The sequence below is a fragment of the Ictalurus furcatus genome, chromosome 9 (genome assembly GCF_023375685.1).
Source record: "Ictalurus furcatus strain D&B chromosome 9, Billie_1.0, whole genome shotgun sequence".
NCBI classification, from domain to species: Eukaryota; Metazoa; Chordata; class Actinopteri; order Siluriformes; family Ictaluridae; genus Ictalurus; species Ictalurus furcatus.
Window position 1 is genome coordinate 30,276,366 of NC_071263.1, and position 27,169 is coordinate 30,303,534.

At 40.7% G+C, this 27,169-nt stretch overlaps 2 protein-coding genes across 12 annotated transcripts; one reads left to right on the top strand and one right to left on the bottom strand.

Annotated features, from left to right (window-relative positions):
• Nucleotides 1-1,153: 1,153 nt before the first annotated feature.
• On the top strand, nucleotides 1,154-16,932 carry LOC128612273 (CUB and zona pellucida-like domain-containing protein 1). Its single transcript, XM_053632249.1, has 17 exons — nucleotides 1,154-1,268; nucleotides 2,717-2,864; nucleotides 3,041-3,225; nucleotides 3,824-3,974; nucleotides 4,272-4,456; nucleotides 6,402-6,500; nucleotides 6,753-6,818; nucleotides 9,134-9,284; nucleotides 9,423-9,607; nucleotides 11,336-11,377; nucleotides 11,655-11,690; nucleotides 11,834-11,911; nucleotides 12,373-12,408; nucleotides 12,613-12,788; nucleotides 13,807-14,189; nucleotides 15,792-16,036; nucleotides 16,798-16,932. The coding sequence occupies exons 1-17, from the start codon at nucleotides 1,211-1,213 to the stop codon at nucleotides 16,854-16,856; spliced, it is 2,283 nt and encodes a 760-aa protein (XP_053488224.1). The 5' UTR covers nucleotides 1,154-1,210; the 3' UTR covers nucleotides 16,857-16,932.
• A 114-nt stretch (nucleotides 16,933-17,046) lies between these two features.
• Nucleotides 17,047-24,732, bottom strand: ikzf5 (IKAROS family zinc finger 5). Of its 11 annotated transcripts, none has more exons than XR_008386721.1 (6): nucleotides 24,014-24,732; nucleotides 23,102-23,255; nucleotides 22,641-22,814; nucleotides 20,717-22,195; nucleotides 20,408-20,504; nucleotides 17,047-17,866 (listed from the first exon to the last, which is right to left on the bottom strand). XR_008386721.1 is itself a non-coding variant. In XM_053632250.1 (4 exons), the coding sequence occupies exons 2-4, from the start codon at nucleotides 23,232-23,234 to the stop codon at nucleotides 21,327-21,329; spliced, it is 1,176 nt and encodes a 391-aa protein (XP_053488225.1). In that variant the 5' UTR covers nucleotides 23,235-23,255; nucleotides 24,014-24,732; the 3' UTR covers nucleotides 17,047-21,326. The 11 variants fall into 11 exon arrangements, 4 of the variants coding, with proteins under 4 accessions (XP_053488225.1, XP_053488229.1, XP_053488228.1 ...); XR_008386718.1 differs by having other exon boundaries at nucleotides 17,047-17,982; XR_008386720.1 differs by adding an exon at nucleotides 17,914-17,982 and having other exon boundaries at nucleotides 17,047-17,795; nucleotides 20,408-22,195.
• Nucleotides 24,733-27,169: the final 2,437 nt, after the last annotated feature.

Here is a 27,169-nt window from a genome sequence, read left to right on the forward strand (position 1 = left end):
TGTACTTACTCATTATTTACATTTTGTTTATTTTGAAGAAAAAAAAAAGTTTCATAGTGTACCTTTAAGTAGTTATCTCGTAATATTTCTGTGTAATGATTTGTATTATTGACTATTATTAACGTCTTAATAATGCAAGATTAAATGTAAAAATAAAGAAAAGCCATAGTGAGCACAGAGTTGGATTTTTTTGGTATTTTTAGAAACGCATCGTTCCGAAAAACTCGGAGTAGAAGGTCTGGGTTGTCATTTAGTATTTATGGTAATTCCGACATGGTGTGAATGCAGCCTCTGACACTGGAGACTCCTTCCATAAATGTTAAATAAACATCTCCTTACACTACATGATTTTAGCCCTGATAATCTGCTTCCTGACTCATTTTTGTCATGTAACGGTAGTATAAGAAAATGCGTAAGATCAGTGTTGTGTATTTTAGGGGAAAACCAGAAATCGTCGGCACAGTTTGAAGCACGGGTCGATACACAGACAGGCAGCAACACACAAAGATAATATATAATCATAAACAGAACCAGGAAGCACGGAACACAGACTAGGAAACAGGCTTAGACTTAACGAAACAGAATTCATGATAAGACCAAGAATGAGACACTGAAACGTCAGAGCTTAACTTATACGCGAATTAAATGAATCATGAAGTACCTGAATCTAGGTGAGAACTGTCAGGATATAAATCAATAACAGAACAGCGGTGGATACAGACACATGGACAGTTTGTAAGCTGTTTGTAAACAGTTTGTTTGAGCTGGCAGCATGCTCTGAGACGCTCTGAGAATTACACAACATCGTCCTTTAACAGACTCACAAGTGCAAAAGAGTAAAAAGATCTGACATCGTGTTTGTCATTTCATTTATTTGTTTAGCTTTTCATGGGATTCATGGACTGATGAGTCAAATCAAAACCACGTAACCTGGTACAGCAGAGCAAAGTATAAAAATAAATTTTAAAAAACCCCACACACATCAGAAATGTTAACTACATTCAAAATTCAACATTTAATATGCATTTTATCTTAATATCTCTTGCTGTTGGATTGTAAAAGTATGTCGAAGAGTTTATATGTTTGAGATTAAACATGTGACACACACACACACACCCACACACTAGATTAGTTTAGTTAGGGTCAGTGTCCTAGAGATCAGCATTAGAAAAAAGCGACGTGTAAACAAAAATTCAGCAGATGGTACAAGATGAAGTCTCAAGCAATTTTTTTGATACTTTTTGGCTGCTTCTGTGGATTTGCAGCACGTAAGTTGTTTCTGCGATTCGCAAAGCAGTATACTTTACGTGATTTGCTGTACTGAGTCATTATAACCAAACTAGAAGGCTAGAATACGACTTGCTATATGATAAAGTCATTTGTGGATGTAATGATATGAGAATTCACTAAGACATGTGTACATTACAGAATAACATGTAACAGGAATGATATGAATGAAATTGTTATTCATTTCTCAAGCAGTGCTTTAAATAAAGGTTCGCTTAAGTAACGTAATACAGTAGAAATGAACCGGTACGTCAGTATTAATAAACTGTAGGTAAAGTTAATGAAGTATCACATATCAGTTAGTAGTCTGTTTAAATATAACTGATGTATCAGTGCTAAAGTTCACAGTAGTTCATGTTCACGTGTTGAATAATATCAGTTTAAAGAACCATAATATAAAATGCCCCCCCTCATGCCCCTCCCCCTTTTTATTTTGTATAGTATTGCGGTAATAAATGTAATAAAGTTTATTGATTGATTGTTTGTTTTTAACAGTTTCTGGCACAAGAGATGGATCAGAAACACAATCTTAATCTTAATATTGAATATAAAATACTTAACCATGACAGATGCTGCGTCAATTAAAATGGACATGATGTGTGCTTTTTTCAAAAATATTTGTTTTATAAAACAGAATTAATGAAGAGTTAACAGCCAATCAAATGGCAGCGGCAGCACAGCACCAAGCACTGTATTTACAGATTTGGAAAAATTTATAGTTCATTCATTAATTTGTTTGCTGTTATAATGAGCTCCAGTCTCTCTTCTGAGAAGAATTTCCACTGGATTTTGGGGCGTGGCCGTGGGGATTTTGGGGCGTGGTCGTGGGGATTTGGGGGCGTGGCTGTGGGGATTTGTGTTCATTCAGCTACAAGAGCGTTAATGAGGTTGAGGTCAGGCGCTGATGTTGATGTGAGGAGACTCCGGTTCATCCCCAAGGTGATGAGTCAGTGGGGTTGAGGTCTCTGTGCAGGACACTCGAGTTCTTCTACCTTCTTCCAACCTTCACACACCATGTCTTCACAGAGCTCGCACTTTTTGTGCACAGGGATATCGTCATGCTGGAACAAGTTTGGGTCTTGTAGTTCCAGTGAAGTGAAATTGTAACGCTACTAAGACGTTCTATACGATTGCGTGTTTCTAACATTGTGGCATCAGTTTGGAGAAGAACCGCATATCCACGTGATGGTCAGGTGTCCACAAACTCTTGGTCATATAGTTGCAGTTACTCTGAATTGTCTCTTACAATATGTTGGACGTTCAGATCGGATCTTCAGTACTGACGCCAACACAATGTAAAGTGTGAAAGATTAATGTGGGTTCATTTGTCGTGACAAAATGTTGTTGTTTTGGGGTTATTTTTTGTAATATACAATATTGTTACAAGCTGCCGTGTGCAGTGTTTGTTAACACTGTGATATTTTTACAGGAGCTCCATGTGGCGGAGATCTGACTCAGCCACAAGGGGAATTTTTCAGTCCTCATTATCCTCACACGTATCCCAGTAATGCACACTGTACATGGCATCTGACGAGTTTTTTTTGGCAGACGGTTTCATTAACCTTCACTTTTGTTGAGTAAGACATTACTTTTATTCATTTTTAACTGCTAATAAATTATACCTGCCTTAATTTAGACCTTGAAAATGCAACAATATATTTTTTTTTACTATTTTAATATTTATTTTACTGTAATGCCGGTTGTATTACAGAGCTAAAATGTTTATTTATTTATTTTTTTACTTTTTCTTCAGTTTGGAGTTGTGCTGTGATTATGTACGTGTTTATGATGGTCCAACTGATCAAGCTCCACTTCTGGGTCAAGTGCCTGGAAATCAGGGGAATTCATTTAACTCCAGCAGCAGATACATGACCGTCATTTTCTCCAGTGATTACAGCTGGAGTCAACAAGGCTTTCGGGCAGAATGGGCTTTCATAGGTTCGTTTCAGTTAAAAATTATTCTAACTGTATTTTTTTTTTTTAAATTTGCATGGAGTGAGAGTATCAACACTTTTATAATTGTAAACATGATATATAGGTAGATGTCTCAAACAATATGATGCATTCATCTTGAGATGTGACACTGGTTTAGTTCTGCAAATTCCTCAGAAATGGCACTGTGGTGCTTTTCCAGCACTAGTAAATCCTCCATTGCTGATGGTGCTGAACCCCTGATCCTAAATACTCACCAGTTTTATCATCAGACATTTTATTCACATCTTCTGGACATCCTGTAATGTTGTTTTGACCAGATTATTTGTTAACATACGGACTAAATGATATATTTCAGACAGAATTGTAACATTTTAAGAGAGCACACAGGAAACACACCTCTACTCTACGTTTTTCAACCAGACGTCCCGTCTAATCCCAGATTTCGAGGCCCGCAGAAAAAAAGCTGTTTCACAGATCGTTCCAAAATGCACACGGGGTCCAATGTGTACTAGTCGAGAAAGAGACGGGTGATTCTCAGAGCCATTGGAAATAGAACCAAAAATATGGACACTGTACAACAGTTCATTGTGGTGTTTTTCAGGTGGAGCGCCATGTGGTGGAAATCTGACTCGGTCAGAAGGGGAATTTTTCAGCCCCAATTTTCCCAATAATTATCCTGATAATGCAAACTGCACATGGAGGCTGCAGAGTCCCAGGCGGCAGGTGGTTTCTCTTAGCTTCAAGTCTGTTCAGTAAGAAATTACTCTCCATATTACATTACATGTACATCACCATTATCCAAAGCAACTTACAATTATCTCATTTTTATAAAACTTATAAGGGTTGAGGGTTTTGCTCAAGGGCTCAACAGTGGCAGCTTGGCAGTGCTGGGATTTGAACTCATAACCTTCCGATCCGCGGTCCAACGTCTTAACTGCTGAGCTCCCACTTCCCTACATATACACATGTTGTTATCCTAGTGCTAGTTTGAGGTTAGTCACTTTCCTATAGTGCAAGTTATGTTGCATTATTTATCTGTTTCTCTTTAGATTGGAAACGGGCTGGGACTTAATCCACGTGTACAATGGTCTGAGTGATCAGGATCCACAGCTGGGTGTTGTGACAGGAAATCAGGGAAATTCATTTACCTCCAGCAGCAGAGACATGACGGTTGTTTTCAGCAGTGATTCAGGGTGGACACTGCAAGGCTTTCATGCAGAATGGCATTTCATAGGTATGTTTTGGTTCTATTTATTTATTTATTTATTTATTTAATTATTAATGAATTTATTTATTTATGTAGTGAGTCGTGTGTGTTTTATGTCTCGTACTAATAAAGTAAATCAGAGTGAGAGTATCTGCATGCGGGGCTTTAACAATCCCGTGATATCCCCATAATAACAAACATGTAAACAGCTATAAGATGAATTTCTTCTAACTGAGCTCAAACTGAAACAGCCTAACTCGTATGTTACGCTTAGTGTGGTTTATTATGTAATATATAAAATAAATATATGATTTCTGGATTTTGATTGGTCAGAAAGCGTTGATTAAATGCCTATAACAGCACCTCACACTGTAGTGTAGTTGATATGGAACAACTGTTTGTTGTTGTTGTTGTTGTTGTTGTTGTCGTCATATCTTCAGTAGAGAATAAAAGAGAGGCTGGTGAGGAAATAACTGTTTATAGCTGCTATAAAGGATGTGAGAACAGGAACTAACTTGTTCCGCAACGTGTGAACGGATTAAAAAAAAAAAAAAAAACACGATGGGTTGCTTTTTGACAAAGAAGAAAAGTAATAATTATGGGCAAATTCTTGTGATACAAGAGAAATAATACACTTTAGGGCATGCTATTATAGGACGTCCTTTATCACACCACACCATCGTGAGCTATTATCCTATTACAGCTGTATTATGGAAGTCAGCTTAAGGCCAAGAGCATGTCATTAATGAAGCATGAAAGCTGTGACATGAATTGAATTTCCATTCAATGACCACCTCTTAACCCTGTTTAATCCTATTTAATGTATGAATTTGTCCTGTGTAATGGTGCTGTAATATAAAGGGGTTTTTTTTTTTTTTTAAACGAAAGAAGGATCAGAAACAAGATAAGGTGGAGTCTATACACTTTACTCAACAGTTTTCCAATCCTTGGGATATTTAAGGGCTTTATAAAATGTAAACACTGGGATTTTTTTTTTTTTTTAAAGAAATTCCTAAGAGAGAGATACAAAAAGAAAGAAAAGGCGTAGAGAAAAACAAAAAGATATGCTTTGTATTTATTAGGGGAGAATGGACTGATGGGAACTGTAATAAGATAAGACCTCATTACAGAAGGACAGTAACATGGATGGGGCATTGACTAAACCACACAACTTCATCTGATCTTCATAGACACAACTGTGGCAGGAATCTAAACCCTGTTTAATCGTATTAAATCTATTATTTGCCCCGTTTATTGTCTCAGTAATATAAAGCTTATTTATTTTTCAGGATAGACAAAATGAGGATTGGATACAAACAAGAACGAGTGTCCTAATATTAAATGTTAACGAACTGATGAGAATTAAGGTCATACATTAATGTTAATCATCATTAAATCATTAGCACTTTGTATATATTTCAGCCACTTCTAAGACAGGGAGAAGGAAAGAAAAAGGAAGAGAGAGAAAACGAGAAAAGCGGCAGAAAAATAATATGATGATAAAATGATCGATGTCATTTCAACGTAATGTGATTTAAAGTTATTACGCAAATGCCCTGTTAACTGCAGGGGATTCATCACACACTGGAACTTCACAGATGATCTGAATATACAATGCTATTCATTTTAGTGACCACCAGCCCATCTCCAAGCAACACTAAATAGTTTTCAAAGTTGTTTTTATTATTTATTTTTTTTTATTTTTTTTTACCAGTGTCTTCAACAACTTTTGATTACACGGAAATAAACCTGGCAGCCTTAAAGCTCGCTCTCTTCCATGTAATGCTCACACTCTTTTTAGGATCCTCAAATATCCAGTACATGATGAAAGAAGTGAACATCAGACCAGACGCAAATTGTAAACGTCATTGTAAAGAATGATTATTTTTGGCCATCGCTTTACAGTTTGTGATAACGCATGCTTTACAGCTGATAAAACATTGGTTTGAATCATTTTTTTGTTCCTTTTCAGATTCCCCATCCTGCAGGTATAACTATAATAAAAGTCTGAGTGTGTGTTCCTGCACCAGCGACTGTCAGGACAACAGAAACTGCTGCTATGATTATAATGGTGAAAGATTAAAAATGATCACAAACACATATTTGTAGATATAACCCCTTAAGATAAAGTGCAGCAGAATAACATGAACCTATTCATATATATATATATATATATATATATATATATATATATATATATATATATATATATATATATATATATATATATATATATTCATATATATATATATATATATATATATATATATATATATATATATATATATATATATAAACCTTAATAATGTTTGTCTCCTAATAGATTGCTGTTCCACAGCTGTCCCTGAAACAACAACACCATCATCATCAAATACATTTCCTCTGCTAAGTATGGAATAAAACACTTTTAAAAACACTATAAACACGAAATAGTGTTTTTAAAACACTATTATTTTCCTATAAGAGCATGTGTTCGGGTGTTTTAGTCCCCGTGCAGCACAGTTTATTCCACTTGGCATGACCAAGCAAAATCAAGCATTCAACCGTGCTGTGTTATCATATTAAATATCAACCAGCGTTTACATGGATTACTCTGATTTATCTTTGTATTTGTACTTTATTTGCTTGGACTCATTTTAGGACTCATTTCAGTACTAAACTACAGCAACGATAGGTTAAAAAAAAAAAAAAAAGCAACTGCGTACTTTATATACATTTGACAGGGTGCCAATCCATCACAGGACACACTCACGTACACATTCACACACCCATTCATACATTACAGACACTTTGGACATGCATATTTTTGGACTGGGGGAGGAAACCAGAGCACCCCAGAGGAAACCCCCGCAGCACGGGGAGAACATACAAACTCTACACACACAGGGCTGCGGCGGGAATCGAACCCTGGACGTGTGAGACCAACGTGTATGAACAACTCATGAAAATAAATCGCTGAGCGTTACTTTATTGCTAACCAGCCGTGATGCCATTCTAAAAGAGTCTCTGTAAGTCACTATTAGAATGGCCCTGGTAGACAGAGGATTGATTGAAAAGGTAGAGGTGTTGGTGGAGTTTGAAGCAGAGAAGCTCAGATTTCAAACCATTGATCTTAATGAAAGGCTCTTAATGAGAAAATATGAGAAAATGAGCTTGAGATAAAATGCCTAGAACAGCAGTTAGAGTTGAAGACACTGACGCAAGAACGCCAGGATGAATGTGAAAACATGGGAAGAAATTTAACATTATGGATATTAGAATGGGGGGCACTGTAGCTTAGTGATTAGCACAACTGCCTCACACCTCTGGGGTTGTTGATTCAAATCCCGTCTCAGCCCTATGTGTGCAAGTTCTTCCCGTACTTCGGGGGCTTCCTCCAGGTACTCCGGTTTCCTCCCCCAGTGAAACGACATGAGTTGTAGGCTGATTGGAATTTTCAAAAAATGGTCCACAGTGTGTGAATGTGTGTGCCATTGTGCCCTGTGATAGGTTGGCACCCTGTCCAGGGTGTCCCCTGCCTTGTGCCCCAAGTTCCCTGGGATAGGCTCCAGGCTCCCCCACAACCCTGTGTAGGATAAGCAATATGAAAGATGGATGGATGGATGGATATTAGAATCCGAGCTTTTTGGGGGGATTTCCTTTAAAAAGCAAATTCCATGTGCCGTAAAGATGGAGATAGAGTTTAAGTGAATTCCTCAACCTGATCCTCCTGTATCTCCTGCCATTCCCATCCCATGTGTTGACGTCTGTAATAATGTAGAGTTAGTGTATCCAGTTGCAGATAAAGATGTTGAGAAGTATTTCTCTCAGTTTGAAACTGTAGCTACTTCTCTGAAATGGCCAAAAGAGGCATGGGCCTTGCTGTTACAGAGAGTTTTGATGTCAAAGGCACATAGTGTACACTCATCTTTCAGTCAATAACGGAGCTCTGAGTGCTATACGGTTAAACCTGCCATTTTGCATGCCTGTGAACTTGTGACAGAAGCCTACTGATGATTCAGCGTGTACAAGAAAATGGATAAGCACACACATACTATATCTCCAAAAGGTGTGGACATGCTAACATATGTGCTTGTTGAACACTCCATCCCATTCCAGATTTAGTCCCCCTTTGCTGTTATAATAACCTTCACTCTTCTGGGAACGCTTTCCCCTAGGTTTTGGAACATGGCTATGGGGAATTGTCCTTTCAGTTACAAGAGCATTAGTGAGGTCAGGCACACTGTACTCGTTCACATCCACATGTATTTGCATAAAGAAATGCCCTGATTTTATTATTTTTTTTATCAGCAATGTTATGGCTATGTGTGTGCAATTTAATGCCATAGGTACATATGGAAACCCTCAAAACCTCAAACCTCCTGGTCCCACATCTCCACGCAAAACTGAACAGTTAAAAACACAACCTCAACCTTTTCCAGTGACTTCTACAACTCCAGCCAAATAACTGATATAATTACTCCAATACGACATGAAGACAATAGGTTAGGAATGAGATGTCCGGCTTGAAGAGGAATGATCACGCTGTAGTTGTCTCCAGTTATGAGACTGTGGGGGGTTTGTTGAAGGCTGGACCTTTACAAGCGGGCTAAATATACAACACACTCTTTAATTTTACGTGATAATACTGTGTAGGTGAAATATTTAATACAGTGTGAAAATACGTTATTGACACACGAACTGACAACTGTGATATTTTTCCAGATGGAACTGTGTGTGGTGGAAATCTGACTCGATCACAAGGTGAATTTTTCAGCCCCAATTATCCCCGTAATTACCCCAATAATGCCGAGTGTACATGGAGGATCCTGAGTCCTGAGGGCCAGATCATTTTGTTAAACTTCATAACTGTCAGGTAACAAATTACTTTCTGTATTTTTCCCGCTGACGGTGCATGCCAGTCCTTATTCAGTTGCTTGCCTGTTCACTATAATCCTAGCTACATTATTGCATTGTCATAAGCTGAAGCTTTTCATTTACTTTTGTGCGCCAGATTGGAGTCCAGCTTTGACTTTATCTATGTACACGATGGTCAGACTAAGGACTCTCCACGTCTGGGTTTAGTGACTGGAAGTCTTAGAAGTTCATTCAATTCCAGTAGCAGATACATGACCGTTGTTTTCTCCAGTGACGGTGACGGAAGTGACGAAGGCTTTCGGGCAGAATGGATGTTTAAACGTATGTTTCAGTTCAGTTTAATTTTGTGTGTGTGTGTGTGTGTGTGTGTGTGTGTACACTTTTACTCGAAGCTACAAGGCTTATGTTGATAATATATAATGGAACCTGGATGTGTAAAACATTTCAAAACGGAGTTACTTAGTATCTCAAACAGATGTATGAAGACTATCTATCACTATCTAACACCTTGTCCAAAAGGATACAGACATTTTAATGCTTATTTTTAGTTTCTACCCCATTCAAAATCTCTGCCCACACAAAAAAATGATGGATAAGATAGAGGTATCGTGATTGTAGTAAGTTTGACATGACATGATGTGAGCCTGTACTCACAAACATCGTCCCCGAACACAACCCTCCCTCTGCAGACTCCCACTAAATACCCCCATCGGCTACACACTGCTAGACACCCCTCCCTCTTGCTGATCAAGAAGAACATCAGATCGCTGTACAGCACTGGGTGGTCCTCACTTTCCACCACCTGGGACAGACTGAATCCCTGCCCTGCATATAACCCATCAGTCTGCAGTACCAGATGATGGGAAGAGTCAGGCGAGTGAAGCAGTGGATCAACACAAAGAATGTTTAATTTTTATAAAGGTCCACTGGCATGGCTCTGACCTCTAGAACAAATCCGTTGTACCCTTTTTAGTGAGATTAGGGCTGAAGAAGTCAGAATACTTAGGCAATAATAACCCTCCACCCTATTCTCCATTAGTATACAGTATACAGACTCTAAACCTATCATTTTTTTTCGACTTTTGCTGCGGTTTTTTGTTTGTGTGTTACTCAGAAAGCAGTTCGATTTTATTATTCTCCTTAAACAAGTGAAATCAGGTGTGGCTCCTGCTTGGTTGTAATGAAAGCCTGTAGCCACACAGCCACAACGGCCCTTTCCGGGTAAGATTGCAGACTCCTGTTGTACGGTACGGGACGTCTGTATATCACGATGTGTACATATGTACTATATCCATTATTTTAGGTACTCATAATTACAGAAACGTTCATTGTGTGCCTCTGAACGGTGTTTCTCTGAGATATCACATCAAATAAAAACAGACCCGAAAAACGCTCGGACCCCTGCACTTGATGGAATTCAATCAGACTTTCCTGTACAGATGCATTAGATGTGGTCTGAGTTTTAGCAGAAGGTTGCGAGTTCAAATCTCACAGGGCCACCGTCGGACTGATCAGCCGCAGCCTTGGCCCTGCACTGCATGCTAAGACTCTATCTAATCTACACTCAATCTGATCTACGTCAGGGAAAAGGCATCTTCCAAACATAAACACAGTGTCTAAGGAGAAGCTTTGCATGTTTAAAGCCTAAAGCGACCCTGAGGCAGGTGTGAACGTGTGTGAGTATTGTTCATATTAGTGACATATTTGAAGTGTGTACTGATGCAAGATGGGAAGTTTAATTGCGATTTAATTTATATTAAAATGTATTGAATGTTTTTGCTTTGGTTTAGGGTAATATGATTACCGCTGTAATTAAATTCACTGTATATGTTCAGATCAATTTTACTGTGATGTGAGTTTAACATTATAAAATACAGTACGTTACCTGTAATGTTCGTCATGGGGTTAGCATGTTTAAGGCTAGTTTGTGTTTAGCCGGTTTTCTATATGTCGGATTTGTAATTTTACTGCCATATGAAAGGAATTTTATTATTGTCTTTAAAAAGATAAGTAACCATTAAAATGTAGTATTTGCATGTGTTTAAACAGATTCCGACACAGCAAGAAAAGAAGCAATAGAAACAACACCAGGTGGAAATTTAATGTCGATATATACGACTCTGTTTTCACAAATGTGAAATATGTATAATTCTAGTTGTTGATGTCGTTGAATTAGAATTCGTTTGTTTTAAATGATATTTAATTAAAGTTTACTGTACATCTTAAATGAAATTTTATTGTAATGTTGTTAAAAAAAAATGTACTGTCATAAAATATGCTACCTGTAACGCTAGTCATGGTTAGCTTGTGTGCCATGGTGATCGTTTGTAGGTGACCTGAGGTTTATTTTATTATCCTTATTAAACAGATATTCACCCGACAAAACCTTCGCAAACAGAAGCAGGTGTGTTTTGAGAATATCAGTGTATCATTAGTAAATAAATCTGCTTTCCCCATTTAAATGCAGTTTTACTGTAAAAGTCTGTAAAATTTGTCAACTGTTGCTTTAAGTTTTTCTTTGTAGATTTTATTATTCTCTTTGTACAGACAAGATAGCACAAAAAATCTTCAGCTCCGTAACTTGTTTAAACATGACAACGGAAGCATCCTTGGAAACAACACCAGGTGATGTTTTAATGCTGATGCACTAATTAGAATTGTTAACATAAATAAATGAGTAAATGACTTTGATTTTTGCTCCTGAATCAAATTTAGTCTAGTAGTTGACATTACTTCAATTTAATTGCAATTTTATTTAGTTTACATTAATGTGTATCTATTGTTTCAATTCAGGTTTAGTGCGATCTGACTACTGTACATTTTACCTATACTGAGATGTAATGAAAATATACTTTAATTTTTACTGTAATGTGATTTAAAAGTTTAGTATTATAAAATAAGATAAGATAAGGTAAGATAATACTTCATTAATCCCCAGATGCGGAAATTAGGGAAATTAGGTGTGTTACCCGTAATGCTAGTCCTGGGGTTAGCATGTTTAAGGCTAGTTTGTGTGTTATTGTCATATATTTATTTATTCATTTATTTGTTTGTTTATTTATTTATTTATTTTTATTTTTAAACAGAAACTGAACCAACATTACCTCCCCAAACTTCCACAGGTGTGTTTTGCATATAACAACATATAATTCCCACTCTTAGTAACTGAGTCGATTCTCTGTGAGTTTCTGTTGTTAGGTTATGGGAAATGTCACAGATGTAATGCCGCTGGATTGGAAAATCAACAGTGGTCCTGATACTCAGTCTTAGCTTAGTCCATCCCTGGTTAAAATGTTTGATGCAGACAGTTGTATGTTGTTGTGCAGGCCAAGTGGACTGTCTTTCTGGTCAGATGAACATTGCCATCAGTAAATCGTACATAGACTCGCTGGGATACAGCTGGCGTGATCTTTACTTGGGTGACCGTTCCTGCAAAGCTTCAACCAACAACTACGACATCACCTTCAACTTCCCACTCAACAGCTGTGGCACATGGAGGAAGGTAAGGCTATGCTTCACAGAAACAACGTTAAAAAGAGTTGATTTTGACCTGTAGAACATCCTTCGGCTGCCCCTATTTGGGGTTGCCACAACCACACATTTTGATTCAGGCACAAGTTTTACACCGGACGCCCTTCCTGACGCATTTTCCGGGTTTGGGCAGTTCCAGTGGGGTTGGTTCCATGACCGGGAATCAAACCACGGGCCACGGCGGGGAGAGCGCCGCGTGCTACCCACTAGTCCACCAGAGAACCACTCTTCCTATCTAACATTAAACATAAATATCCTTTTATACACAAATTCACAGGCTTCTCCTCCCTTTTGGCACTTTGTCCTTTAAAACGACTGGCTGTTAAACTGATCATCATTTGTACAAATCACAAAGGGCCATATCCAGAGTTGAGTTATGTATGCATAGTGAGGAGTTGATATCAAAATTGCTCACATTGCTACTAATACCTCATGACATATCTACAAACGTAAGCGCTAAACTGAAGTTATGCAGAGTCTCGGTTACGCACAGTTCTGACCTTGGACTGAAGCATCTTTTCATACCCGATATCAGCTCCAGCGGCATTAAGTCCAGTTCCACCGTCTGTTAGTTTGATGCAATCACAAGATCACACTGAAACTCTTACACCTTCTCAGCAGCATGTAGGGACAACATGTTCCAGAGCTGGAAGAAGGATGCTCTAGTAAGATGGGTCCCTGTCAACCATGAGACCAAGAATACCAGATCTTATGTATGACTAAAAAGTCACAACGTGACTCAGAGTCCGAATTAAGTCAGTCATCAACACCAATCAACGTAACCAATGTCACATATAAAACAGGCTTCTGTGCAGACACCAACATAATTGTAGACTCTTTCCAAGCTGCAGTAAGATCTAGTGCTACAAGCAGGAAGGAACATATCTTCTGCCCTTAGGAGTTCTTTGTTAATATTGTATACTATCCACCAATTAGCTATAATAGTGCAGTGTTGTAATACAGTATCTGTGTTTACTGCTCCTCCACAGATCCACAACGGATACATTATTTACACCAATAACATAAAAGTGTCCAAGTTCTTAATGGACTCGATCAGTACTCACTTCCTGCTGGAGGTGAGCTGCGTGTTCCGGCACAACGCTATTGTTGAGACGTTCTACGAAACCAAGGAGATTGTAAAGGCTACCATCAGCAGAGCGGGTTGGTTTAACCCGACCATCGCCTTTTACCCTTCCGGAAACTTCTCCTACCCCATCACTGAATTCCCCTACCTAGTCAACTTCGGTCAGGAACTGTTCGTGCAGGTGCAGCTGAGTGAAGCCGATCCCAGGTTCCACCTATTCATCGACTCCTGTGTGGCCTCGCCCTACCACAACTTCACCGCCCAGACCCATGACCTCATACGCAACGGGTACATCGCACATACTTACACACACAGAGTCATCATCATCCTCCAAACCTGTAAACCTGCTTTCGTGTGATAGTGGAATTATATTAACAAGAAGTTTCGAACCTAAGGAAACTTTTATGGGGTGTAAGGTGGGCAATTATTTTTCTAAATACAATTTACCGTTAACTTGCCATCAAGGGTGTGAATCTCACTCTTTCAGACGATACGATACAAATCTCGATACATATTATATAATATGATATAAAAGCCATACAATTAAGCAAGTCACATTCGATAGACTTCAGTTCACTGCTGGTCTGATATATGATTTGGTTCAGGCCCAATGGAACATTCATTTCCATTTAAATTGAAGTATTCTGACACAAAAAAGTCTTCTGAAAAGAGAGACTGGTAAGGGACTGAATATTTATTCTGTAGCTACCATAACATACAGTAAGTAAAATGAACTATTTGATTCGCAGAACATTCTACAACATCAAATGCAATTATTAATGGACAGAAAGTATGACATGTTCTTTAACGCCAGAGAAAGGAAGTAATTTTTCTCAATTCTTGTTGTTACCTATATATATATATATATATATATATATATATATATATATATATATATATATATATATATATATATATATGCCTATGAAAGATGGTTGTGTGTGTAAACTGGGTTTGGATCGTTGCTTGTACACATCCTCAGAAATCAACCCGACCCCTCGCATAATGCAATACCAAGATAAATAGTGAGGTCGGTATAATGGCAAGAGACGCTACGTCCACAACGGAATAACCAAATTTAGTACTGTGTCTCAAATCACATACTTGTGTACTTTTCTAGACAATTACTGAGTACTAACACTAACCAGTTTTCCTTTTACAATTACTGTTTTAACCCCTAATGAAGTTTTCAACCCTACACCAGTGTCTGTTTTGCGTACGTCTTCTGGATTTTCCAGTACCTAGTTTTGAGTGTACTGTACAGTCAGATATATCGATTTGAGACGCAGGTCATGACGACACTCACGACGGCAGAACATTTTAAAGAGAGACAGAGCTTGTGATTGTCTTTCAAATGTGCATGAAATCGCCAAACGTTTTACAGTTTGACTTAGGAACCTGATGGACAATGATGTTTTGGCTCTGACGTTCCAGTTAGTGGATGTTAGTTTTAATCCTCCAGATGTGCATGAGATACACAGGTGAGTATGTTGAACAATGCTGCACATGTTTCCACTGGGGAGTCTGCACTGATTATTGACAACTTGAACCAGGTCTTGGGTTGTAAACGATGCTGTATCGTAGACTTCTAGACACATTTTCCAATTTAAATTTGACCAGGGGTGTCCAATCTTATCCGGAAAGGACCGGTGTGGGTGCAGGTTTTCATTCCGACCAAGCAGAAGCCACACCTGAGTCTATTGAAAGCCAAGATCACCTGATCAAACAGGTGGAATCAGGTGTGGCTCCTGATTGGCTGGAATGAAAACCTGCCCCCACACCGGCCCTTTCCGGATAAGATCGGACACACCTGATTTAGACTACAGATACTATAAGCCAATTATTTATCACACTTATTTTGCTCAATTCTGTTCTTGTTCTTGTTTGAAGGTGTCCGAGAGACAGCACACTCCTCATCTACACGAACGGATTGAAATATTACGCTCGGTTCCGGTTCCTCGCACTCATGTTCCTGCGCGCACACAACCGCGTCTTCCTCAAATGTGACGTCTTGATCTGCGCTGACGATGACCACAACTCACGATGTCGCCGAGGATGCTTTCCGCGCAGGAAACGAAGCCTGAGCTCCACCCACTATGCTGAGGTTGTGACACTTGGACCAATCCTCCTGAAAGGTCAGAGGTTAACTTTGATTCTGATATTAACGTGACCTTTCTATTTTTAATGCATCGCCTATTTTAACGGTATGCATTTGTGCTAAACGCATATCATTGTGTAGCAGGAATTTGGTGCAATAAACAAATGCAATATTGCTTCCCCCCCCCCCCACCCCCCTTAAAAAAAATTTTTTTAAATAATAATAATCCCATTCTGTTTAAGAGGCATCATTTCTGGACAATGAAAGTCTGTTTTCAAAAGACAGGACAAGTGTTTTCTTCATTTCTTTATACAGATTTGATGGAGAAAGTTCCAGTTCATATTTTAGTGGGATTTTTAGGGGTTGTTTGATTGCTATAATATCATAAACCATGATAGAAAGTTATACCGTTGTTGTGAAATGAAACAAAAGTACGTAAGGAATGAAATGCTCTGTCATGCTGTTGCGGTAAAATAATCATCGTCGTTGGTGGTGCAATGAAGCCACCCCGATGTTATTTTCTGTTACTCAGCCCTGACACTGGAGACTCTCTCCATAAACGTTAAATAAACATAGCCTACTGGTGAACGAGCCGTTACTATAGGAACAAGAACGTACTAGAACGAGCACATTAATACACGCCTGTCATTTCCAGCTGCACTAGTGGCAGAGCTGCTGTTATAGAAAACTACCTTCTCAACTTCTGACCAATCACAATCCAGAACTCAACAGCACTGTGGTGTAAAAACTAGATCATTTTTATTTTATAAATATAATTCTCTGTTTATATATTCACAGGTCCAGAGGAGGCTGCGGCCACATATGAGGAGGAGGAGGAGCGAACTCACGGCGACTGATCGTTTAATCCATTAACTCCATTTATTACTGGATCATTTTACTAAGCTTCTTCTAATAAAGCATTCTGTAAAGGCACAGCAGTGTGGTGAAATGTGTGTGTGTGTGTGTGTGTGTGTGTGTGTGTGTGTGTGTTATGGTGCGGAAAGAAATCATTATTTACCTGTTGAAGTCAGCAATAACTGAAGAAACACGGGGACACCATTTTAATTTATTAACATTTAACACCAATGTCACCAGAAGAGCAGTTTCAATACATCCTCGTTCAGATTAGAGGTTTCATATGAAATAAAATGAAGTGTGATGTGTTATGTAGAGCACCACAAACATTACGGGTAACATTTACAGCATGGCACATCAGAGAGAGAGAGAGACTGCGAGAGAGAGAGAGAGAGAGAGAGAGAGAGTGCGAGAGAGAGAGAGAGAGAGAAGGTACATTGTTTGAGGTGACTGTGTACGTGTTAGCAATGAACAGCGCTTAAAGTAGTAAGTGATGGCGGTTAGGTTGCACTGTTAGCTCTGGGTGGAAAGTAAAACCTTGGGGTTGAGTCCCGGCATTCTGAACTCTCTATCCTGATTGGCCAGTTGACCAACACTTCATCTCAGGGGGCGGAGCTTAGTTTCTGAGGTAACGATACAGACTGAAGATGAATACGCACATCTGACTTGCAGCTAATGACACCTTAGTTCCACATGTAAAATTGGCCAGAGGGAAGAGGCTGGTTCTATGGAAACCATCAATACATAGTTAGCATTCAGTTATGTTACAAAACTGGACACCACTGGGTCGTTTAGCCAAAACCTCCAACACTCAGTGTTTTATTATTGCAACTGTATCCAAGAGGACTAAACTGATCGGAAGTGGACAAGGGCGCATTAGAAACCAAACTGGATTTCAGCTTGCACCCCAATTTGATTCTTCTGTGGGTGGAGACGATGACCTGTGATGAAATGTTTCGCAGAACCACCAGGACAGTAATGATGAATGAATGGTGAGTGTCTCCAAAGTATGCTGTTTGTTAATAATAATAATAAACACCTATTAATTGTTCACTTAACCTCTGGGTTTTTAAGACTTGTCATAATTGCTTCTAAATCTACAGAATCAGCAGGAAGGCCACACTCCACCTAAAAAAATTGTGTCAAATCAAAATGGTATATGAAATTATTTCAGGCACCATTTACCTAAATCTAGTACAGATTAAATGCAAGCTAAGGTTAAACCCCTAAGCAGACTGTCGCAAATATAAAATAGTTTAAAAAATTTAAAAATTTAAATGTCCACAGTGTCCTTTCAAGATGTAGATGATCAGCCAAGACATGTTTGATGACAAATTTGCGTCCAGGATAATGTAGCTAACACGCAGACTACGTTGTCCGCAACGACTCTGTGTTCGCAGTTGTCCACTAACTGCAAAAAGATTAATAACTTAATTAATTAAGAATGAAGATCTTTGAGGTGCTTGTCCTCAGAACCTTTGTTCCTGGGTCATCAGGACCTCGTACAGTTTGGCCCACATGGGTGTGGAGAATGATCTGATCTACACGCTCTACAGACCCACTGTCAGGACTATGTTCTGTGATTTCTGCCACCTCTGACTGGGGAACAAACTCGATACCCCTTCAGTGACCTGGATCATAGACTATCTGACCAACTGGCCACCGTATGTGAAGCACCAGAACTACGTGTTAAGGGTGGCAGCAGGCAGGACAGGCAATCATCCTGACTTCCAGAACAATACCATTTTGTACTTGCAGAAGATCTCTGATGGATCCTCCATGGTAGCGTGTATCCCCAATGAAGACAAGTCAGGGTGCAGGGAACAGGAGGCTGGTGGAGATCTTGTGGTGCAGGGAAAAGCAAGACAAAGGAAGTGGTAGTGGATTGTGAGGACTTTGTGGAGGACCTTGTACTGACTGACCTTCTACAGTTACAGATGGAGAATGACCTACATGCCTTAATGAGCCACTATTATGGGTGGCTGTGGCTCAGGTGGTAGAGCGGGTTGTCCACTAATCACAGGGTTGGCGGATTGATCCCTGGCCCACATGCCAAATTGTCCTTGGGCAAGACGCTGAAGTTGCGCCCGATGGCAGGCTAGCGCCTTGCGTTCGAGTGTGTGTGTGAATGAGAAACAGCGTAAAGTGCTTTGTAGAGCCGCTAAGGTTAAAAGGTGCTATATAAGTGCGTTATATAATAAAAGTTAACCATTTATTAGGATCATGTTCTCTGATATCACCTCCTGCCTCTCCAACTGGGGAACAAATTTGATGCCCCTACAGTATCTTGTAGTGCAAACCATCAGACCACCATTTTTGAGGCAACAGAATTGTGCAGTGATAAGCAGCAATTTACAGAAGGTTGGTGGAGGTCTTGTGGTGCAGGAAAAAGCACCTGCAGCTCATCAACAGCAAGATAAAAGAACTGGTCCTGGATTTTTGGTATGTTAAGGAGACCTTGTCTAAGAGTCCTCTATTGTCTTCAACACCATTCTGCCTCTCAGACTGAGGAACAAACTTGATGTCCCTACAGTCTCCAGGATTGCAAACCATCACACCAACAGGCCACATTTTGTGAGGCACAAGAAGTGTGTGTCAGAGGCAGTGCTGAGCAACACCGGGGTTCCTCCAGTGATGGAGACAAGTCAGAGTACAACGTACTCTTGTGGTGTAAGGAAAAGCACCTCCAGCAAACCAAATACAAGACAAAAGAACTGGTTGTAGATTTTTTTGGTGTATTAAGAAGCCTGTCAGGATCGTGCTCTTTGGTTTCTCCAGTACTTTCAACAGTATCCTGCTTTCCTGACAGGGGAGATGCATTGTGAACCATCTAGGCAGCCATTTGTGAGGCTACAGAAGTGGTAGCGTCTGTCAGGAGTGCTGGCAATCACCATGGGGAACCATCATCTCACTTCTCCGGCCTTCCAGAGCACCACCAGTTTGCAGAATTCTCTGGTGCCTACTCCAACGCAGGGTGCACCCACAGTGGAAACCATGCAGAATACAGAGTACAGGAGGCTGGTGGAGGACTTTCAGAAAATCCCTCAAGCTAATGGAAGAAACCACATCAGCAATCAGCAAGAAGATGAAGGCGACGCCACGGTTTGATAATTCAGACACGTACATTTAGCGCACCGTGATAAACTGGTATCTATAAGGTTCTGTTATATGTTGGCTAGCTGGAGCCGGTGCAAAAAAGAACGACTTTAAACTTCAGACATCAAAGTGCCTTATATTTGAGAAGGGATACAACTGGGCAGTTGAGAGTGAACGGTCTTGTTCGAGAACCAACAATGGAAGCGTAGTGGTGCTGGGGTTTGATCTCCCAACATTCTAATCGATAACCAAGTGCTGTAACCACTGAGCCACCACTTCCCAGCAAACGATCAACTACATCTTTGGTAAAAGCAGACACCGTGGACATTTGCGGACATTTTGTTGAACCGTCGCTTTAACAAAAATAAAAACTTTTGGGTTTTACAGCTGAACACAACTTCATTCGTCCGTACAATACTAGCCGTGTGCCGATTTACTTTCATACCACGATAAATACCTCAACTTTTCAATCACAGCATACGATGTCATCACCATACCGTCCTTCACTACCATCATCTGCAACCCTCAGAAGCTCCGTAACAATATCATGCACCCTGTATGACATGATAACTGATTATCAACACGTGCCTTATTCAATACTTATAATCATAGTTCACGTCGTGAGCTAGATCAGGGAGGCGTGGGTGTTCAGTAGCTGCCTGATAAAAAAAATCCACAAAAATCTACACAAAGTACATAAAAATTTCACATCTTGAACTTCTTACAAACAGGATAAAATAGGAGAAAAAAACGAGATATAAATTACTTAGCATGTGTTTTTTTTCTATTCTGATCTGCGCTCCTTCTTGGTATCCTACATACTAGCATCATGAGTGGAGGAGAAAACAGGAAGTGGTACCCCAGCCGGTCCCATCCTGATCCTCCGTGCGTGTCCTGCCCTCTAGTGAAGTGTTTAGGGTTTGTTTTGTTTTTTTTGTTTTTTTACAAAACACAATCCTGCATACTTCGTGACTGCAGTTCAAACCCAAACATGGATTTTAAAGTGAAACCCAGTGGTGGGTACATCAGTAAGAGACGTTCTGCAGTAACGTACGTGATCACGTGAGCGATTTCAGTCAATACGTACGAAGTCATGGTGGAAAAACTGACATGCCATCCACACCGGGCCCGTGAAAACATTCTGAGCACACACTTCCTGTTTCCGATCGTCTGATTGGACCGTGCTGCTTCATCCCGGAAGTGGCATGACCAGCTGCCATGTTTTGTTTTTTGTTATTTTTTGAGCATAAATGGAATGAGAGTCATCGGTCTGTCCTTCACTGAATGTGTCTCATTTCCCATATCTGTACATGACTACGAAATCCTACAGTAACGCTGAACGGAAAAACGCCCGGACTCGTCAGAGTTCCAGAGATTTACTGTTTGTGCTGTCCTCGGGCGAAGTGGCAGGCAAAGTCGTACCTGTTCCTGCACCTGTGGCCGCAAATGTTACACTGGAAAGGGTTTTCGTAGCCATGGCAACCCATGTGAATGGTGTAGAGGACGTTATCGGGGAAGTAGATGTGGCAGTGGGGGCAGTGCTGGAGCAGCTGCGGCTCGTGGCTCGGGTTCGGCGTTCCTGGCTGACTGTTAGTGCCGCTGTTACTTGGCGTGCTCGTCCGGTCGCTGCACTGCCCCCCGTGGGCCGCATCCCGAATGTCCGGCGTCGATGTGAGCGTCACGATGGGACAGGAGACGTTGCTGGAAATGGCGGCCGAAGGTTGTATGAGAAAAGAGGGTTTTTCTTCGGGTAGGGAGTCCGCGCCGGGGGAAGCCGGCGTCTCCGAAGGGAGGCTGGAAAGTTGCCCTGCCAAAGCGGAGAGCTGATTGAGCGGGTTGTGTTCCAAATCGTTCGTTTTCTCTACGTCTTTCGTGGCCAAGCTGACGTAAGGACTGTGCAGGTCACGACTCTCGTCGTTAGCGCCACCGCTGTCATCTGTGTCGTTTTTCCTGTGCAGGCCTAGGTCGACAAGGATGCGGCGACCGTACGCAAAAGCCCCGCCCCGTTTGGAGAGCGCTGAGATTGTACGGCGGTGGGAAGGAGGGGCTGAGCGGGTGCCCTTGATGGGAAGGATTTTGTGGCGTCGGCGGCGGTGGTGCGAGAGGTTGCTACGGTCGCTGCAACGGAACGCACACAGCTCGCATTTATACGGTTTCTCGCCAGTGTGAGAGCGCATGTGGGCCTCCAGGTGGCGCTCATAGGCCGAGGCAAAAGGACAAAGATGACAACGGTGAGGCTTTTCACCTGAGTGAGAGAGAGAGAGAGAGAGAGAGTGAACTTATAAAACTAAAATCAAACAATCTCTCTTTAAAAAGATTCCTTCATTGTTACAATGGGCGGGGCTATGTATGAGCTCAGATTGTGATGTCACAAAATTTCAGGCTCAATGGCTTTTAAACAATTGTGTCTGATATGCAAATTATTTAAGCATGACAACGCTGTACCTCTAGACTTTCAGCAACAGTACATATGAGTTGCTAAACTATACAGGTATCCTAACAAACGTTAGTGCTGGATGGACAGTGGTTGTCATGGTAACGTTACATTCTGACAGGTTTGTCTGACTAGACTGCTAGCTGTTAGCAAATCAGCTAGCTAGGTCAGCTAATGTTAGGTTATCAGGGATATCAGGAGGACGTGGATGCGGATCCTAATCTGCATATTCACGTTTAATCCCACTGGCGGTTACCTGTGTGGATGCGGATGTGCTCTATGAGCCGCGCCGTTCCTCTGGTGGCGTAGTTACAGTAACGACACTTCAGCTTCCCGTCGTACGTCCTCTCGAAACCGTCCACCAGCATGTTGGACCCATCCTCCAGAGAAATGTCCACTGGTGGATGGTCCAGGCCATTATGTCCCAGATCTGGCCCAATGAGGACACAAACACAAATTGCAATTAATACGACCAAAAACAAAAACTAAACATAAACTCCTCTGTCCTGAAAATGGTGAAAAACCGTTGCTATAGTAACGCTAATGTATTAGAATGAGAGCATTAATATAAACCTGTGCTGTGCAGCTGCGCTACTCTCAGAGCTGCTGTTCTACAAAATTAATCAACACCTTCTGTGTGAACTCAGGTGTTTGGTGTGTTTAGTGCGTTAAGTATGTGCGTGTGTGTGAGAGAGAAAGAGAGAGAGAGAGACAGACCTGTCGGGACGTCCTCAGTGTCTTTCACACCGCTGACGGAGCCTGAGATCATATTCACATGTTGGGTTTGTTGGCTGAGATACTCCTGAAAGTCCTTCACGAAATCCAGCGTCTCCGGCTTCTCCTCGCCCATTGGGAAGATCAGGACCGGTTCCTGTGTACACACACACACACACACACACACACACACACAGTTATCACTGAAGCTGTTAATAACTTTTTGTTTACATAAAACGTCACAGTGCTTACTGTTTACACTAATTAAAGCACAAAAACAAATTCATCACTAATAAAATAAGCAGTAAATTACTGTCAAGCATCAAATTAGACAGAAAGAAAGAAAGGAAAAACTATAGGCCTAAAGAAAAAATGTAAGAAAGTCAGAAAGAAAGAGACAGCGATAGAAGTGAGAAAGAAAAACATATCGGTGTGTGAATGACGGTAAACGTGCGACAGTTTTACGACAGTAGTCAATGTTAACACGTCGTTACTTAAAAGATAATTAAATGAAGTTCTAATTACAATTATTCCATAATTAAATGATTTACACATACACACACTTATTTCTAGCTCAGATCCGCAAGCTCGGTTATAAATCAGGCCTCAGCTGGTGTTGCTATGATGCAGAATCAGTTTATTTAGTTACTGTATGTTCCCTACCGTGTTCCTACAGTGTTCCTACACAAACCCCGCCCCTTCGCGCTAGGATTGGCTGTATTGTTCCATCTACTGCGCTAGGATTGGCTAACAGATACGTCAAGCTATCCAACAGTCAACCTATCCAACCAAAGCAGGAGGTGGGCGTGGCTTGCCGGATTGTAGATGGGGTGGGAGGGGGAACTAAGACGTTAAATAGCATCTAGCTAGTCAGTTAATTAGCGGTGGTGTGTGATTTAATTTAGTTTTTCTTACCCGTTCAGACAGCCGAGTCTCGGTGAAACAGAACAGAAAATAAACACTCAATCCGCGAGGGATTAATTCAATCAGATATCCGAGTAAATATCTAAATACCTCCCCATCCCTGGTGATGCTAATCCTAGCTAGCTAAACAACTAGCTAATAAAACGTTCTTTTATAACACTCGCAGCTGTGTAAATCCGCTTCTGGTGTTCGTTAGAAAACAATAACCGTCTCGTTGGGTGTCTGAGAAATCGCACAGCCCTGCTAGCTAAGCTAAAACATGAACCCGAGCTGACCCAAAACAAAAGGGGACTCTTCCCAGGAAGTGCCGAAGGCGAGTGCATCGCTAAATGTCTTCCGGGTATTCTGTTCCTTCTAACAGTTGGTTCCTATGTTACGTTAAAGCAGTGGCCATGTCTTCAATCATGCAGGCTTTCATTCCAACGCACCTGATTCCACTAGTTTAATGCAATCTCTACAGACAACCATAGATGACATTTTGCCCTGCTACACTATGTGGTCAAAAGTATGTGCACCCCTGACCATCACACCCATATGTGTTTCTTCCCCAACACTGTTACCACAAAGTTAGAAACTATATAGAACGTCCTTTACGCTGTAGCATTACAATTTCCCTTCACTGGAACTAAGAAACCCAAACACTGTTCCAGCATGACACAAAGTGCACAAAAAGTGCCAGCTCCATGAAGACATGGTGTGTGAAGGTTGGAAGAAGGTAGAAGAACTCGAGTGTCCTGCACAGAGACCTGACCTCAACCCCACTGACTCATCACCTTTGGGATGAACTGGAACTGGAGTCTCCTCACATCAACATCAGCGCCTGACCTCAACCTCACTAATGCTCTTGTAGCTGAATGAACACAAATCCCCACAGCCATGCCCCAAAATCTAGTGGAAAGCCTTCACAGAAGAATGGAGTTTATTACATACACAAATCAGCCATAACGTTAAAACCACCTGCATAATATTGTGTAGGTCCCCTTTGTACCACCAAAACAGCTCTGACCCGTCAAGGCATGGACTCCACAAGACCTCTGAAGGTGTGCTGTGGTATCTGGCTCCAAGACCTTAGCAGCAGATCCTTTAAGTCCTGTAAGTTGTGAGGTCGGACTCCCATGGATCGGACTTGTTTGTCCAGAACGTCCCACAGACGCTCGATCGGATTGAGATCTGTGGAATTTGGAGGCCGAGTCAACACCTCGAACTCTTCGTCATGTTCCTCAAACCGTTCCTGAACAATTTTTTCAGTGTAGCAGGGTGCAGTTATATTTACCTAAGCCTGTCTTCACTATAATGACTTGATATATTGTTATTTCAAGATGTCATCATATCTTAATAACCAATTATTTCACGATATATCAGTATTTCAACTTTATATCGAATATATCTCAATTTATTTCAGGATATGTCTTTATATTGACGCGATATTAAATGCCGTACAATGTTTCGACAAGACTGATTTAATGAATATTAGCTTGTAGTAATAATAATTCTTATTCTGGGACAGTTGAGGTAATATGGTGACATAAAATAAACTTGACTTCATTATTATGTTATTAAATATGAAGTGGTGGCTGTAAGCTGTGTAAACAGTCCCCGGTCAGGTGCCAGGAGCAGTTTGATGAGCACTTGAAGTGAATCGCATGACATGAACTAGCCGGATTGACTCGTGCATGTTTGATGGTGTTGAATATTTCAGCAGCGGGGAAGTGAGCTGGCGATCGCGTTGCCCCATTTGTGTCAGAGTTTTAGCAAGAGCATTGAGGAGAGTGTGACAAACGAGCGGTTACGCTGAGAGCTCTGGATCTCCTGCAGTGTAACGAGAGTCTCAGTGTAACTCACACGCCACGCTCAAGTAACTGTACTGCTGTACACAGTATAACTATATCTCTAACCTGCATTCTGTCAACGTGTACCATCAGAGTAAATCTCCAACCTGCATCTGTCCACCTTCACACTGCTGCTGTTTCAGTCATAATGATTCACTTACTCATATCTGTATTTCTTCAAGCATGCATGGAGGTGTGTTTTATTTTACCTTCCCTAATGAAGTAATCACATACGCTGTATGGCCAAAAGTATGTGCACCCCTGACCATTACACCCATATGTGTTTCTTCCACAAAGTTGGAAGCACACAATAGTGTAGAATGTGGGCCAGTGGTTAAAGGCTCTGGGTTACTGATCAGAAGGTCAGGAGGTCAAGCCCCAGCACTGCCAAGGTACCACTGCTGGACCCTGGAGCGAGGCCCTTAACCCTCAACTGCTCAGTTGTATAAATGAGATAAATGTAAGTCGCTCTGGATAAAGGGGCGTCTGCCAAATGTCTGTGAACTTTGATGTAAATGGATTATTAGATGTTCAATAAGATTGAATCTTTGCTGATGTGTCCAGTTTGTAAAAAAAAAAAAAAAAAAGTCTCAGGTTATGCTAATTTTTTTAGTACAAATACAAACTTTGTTATGGATTTTTATTAGGGGTTAGCACGTGTGCCTCGCACCTCTGGGGTTCTGGGTTTGATTCCCGCCTCTGCCCTGTATGCGTGGAGTTGCATGTTCTCCCTGTGCTTTGTTGGTTTCCTCCGGGTGCTCCGGTTTCCTCCCCTAATCCAAAGACATGCCTTGAAGGCTGATTGGCATCTCTAAATTGTCCGTAGTGTGTGAATGGGTGTGTGATTGTGCCCTGCGATGGGTTTGCACCGTGTCCAGAGTGTCCTCCGCCTGGTGACCCGAGATCCCTGGTTACCCGTGACCCTGTGTAGGATAAAATGGATGGATGGATTTCTGCAGTACAATTTTTTTTTTTTAGATTTCTAACCATTGGTTAGTTTTCTATCACAAAATGAAATGTTACAGAAAAATGTTTGCATGTCAGTAAAGAAAGCAGCGGGGGTATTTTTGCTGTGTAAATAAGAAGCGAGTGTGACAGTCAAAGTCTCCAGAAGAACCGTGGCTGGTTCTGCAAGATGCTCAATAAAACTTACAGCTCATTACAGATCCTTATAAAACTGCACACACTATTCCTGAGACTACTCTTTTATTATTTTTCTTATTTGACACTATTTTGACTTTGTTTCATTATTACTGTTTACTGCTCTTTATAGTATTTTTTTTAATGTGGAAACATTTAATTTTATTATTTTTGAAGG

Bases quoted from the DNA above. Each gene is read 5' to 3' on its own strand.
- LOC128612273 (XM_053632249.1), top strand. From the start codon at position 1,211: ATGAAGTCTCAAGCAATTTTTTTGATACTTTTTGGCTGCTTCTGTGGA. The intron at 11,378-11,654 runs GTGGAAATTTAA...CTTATTAAACAG, and splicing joins AGCAATAGAAACAACACCAG to ATATTCACCCGACAAAACCT. The intron at 11,912-12,372 runs GTGATGTTTTAA...ATTTTTAAACAG, and splicing joins ATCCTTGGAAACAACACCAG to AAACTGAACCAACATTACCT.
- ikzf5 (XM_053632250.1), bottom strand. From the start codon at position 23,234: ATGGGCGAGGAGAAGCCGGAGACGCTGGATTTCGTGAAGGACTTTCAG. The intron at 22,815-23,101 runs GTCTGTCTCTCT...TCATTGGGCCAG, and splicing joins CACTGAGGACGTCCCGACAG to ATCTGGGACATAATGGCCTG. The intron at 22,196-22,640 runs GTAACCGCCAGT...TCTCTCACTCAG, and splicing joins GCACATCCGCATCCACACAG to GTGAAAAGCCTCACCGTTGT.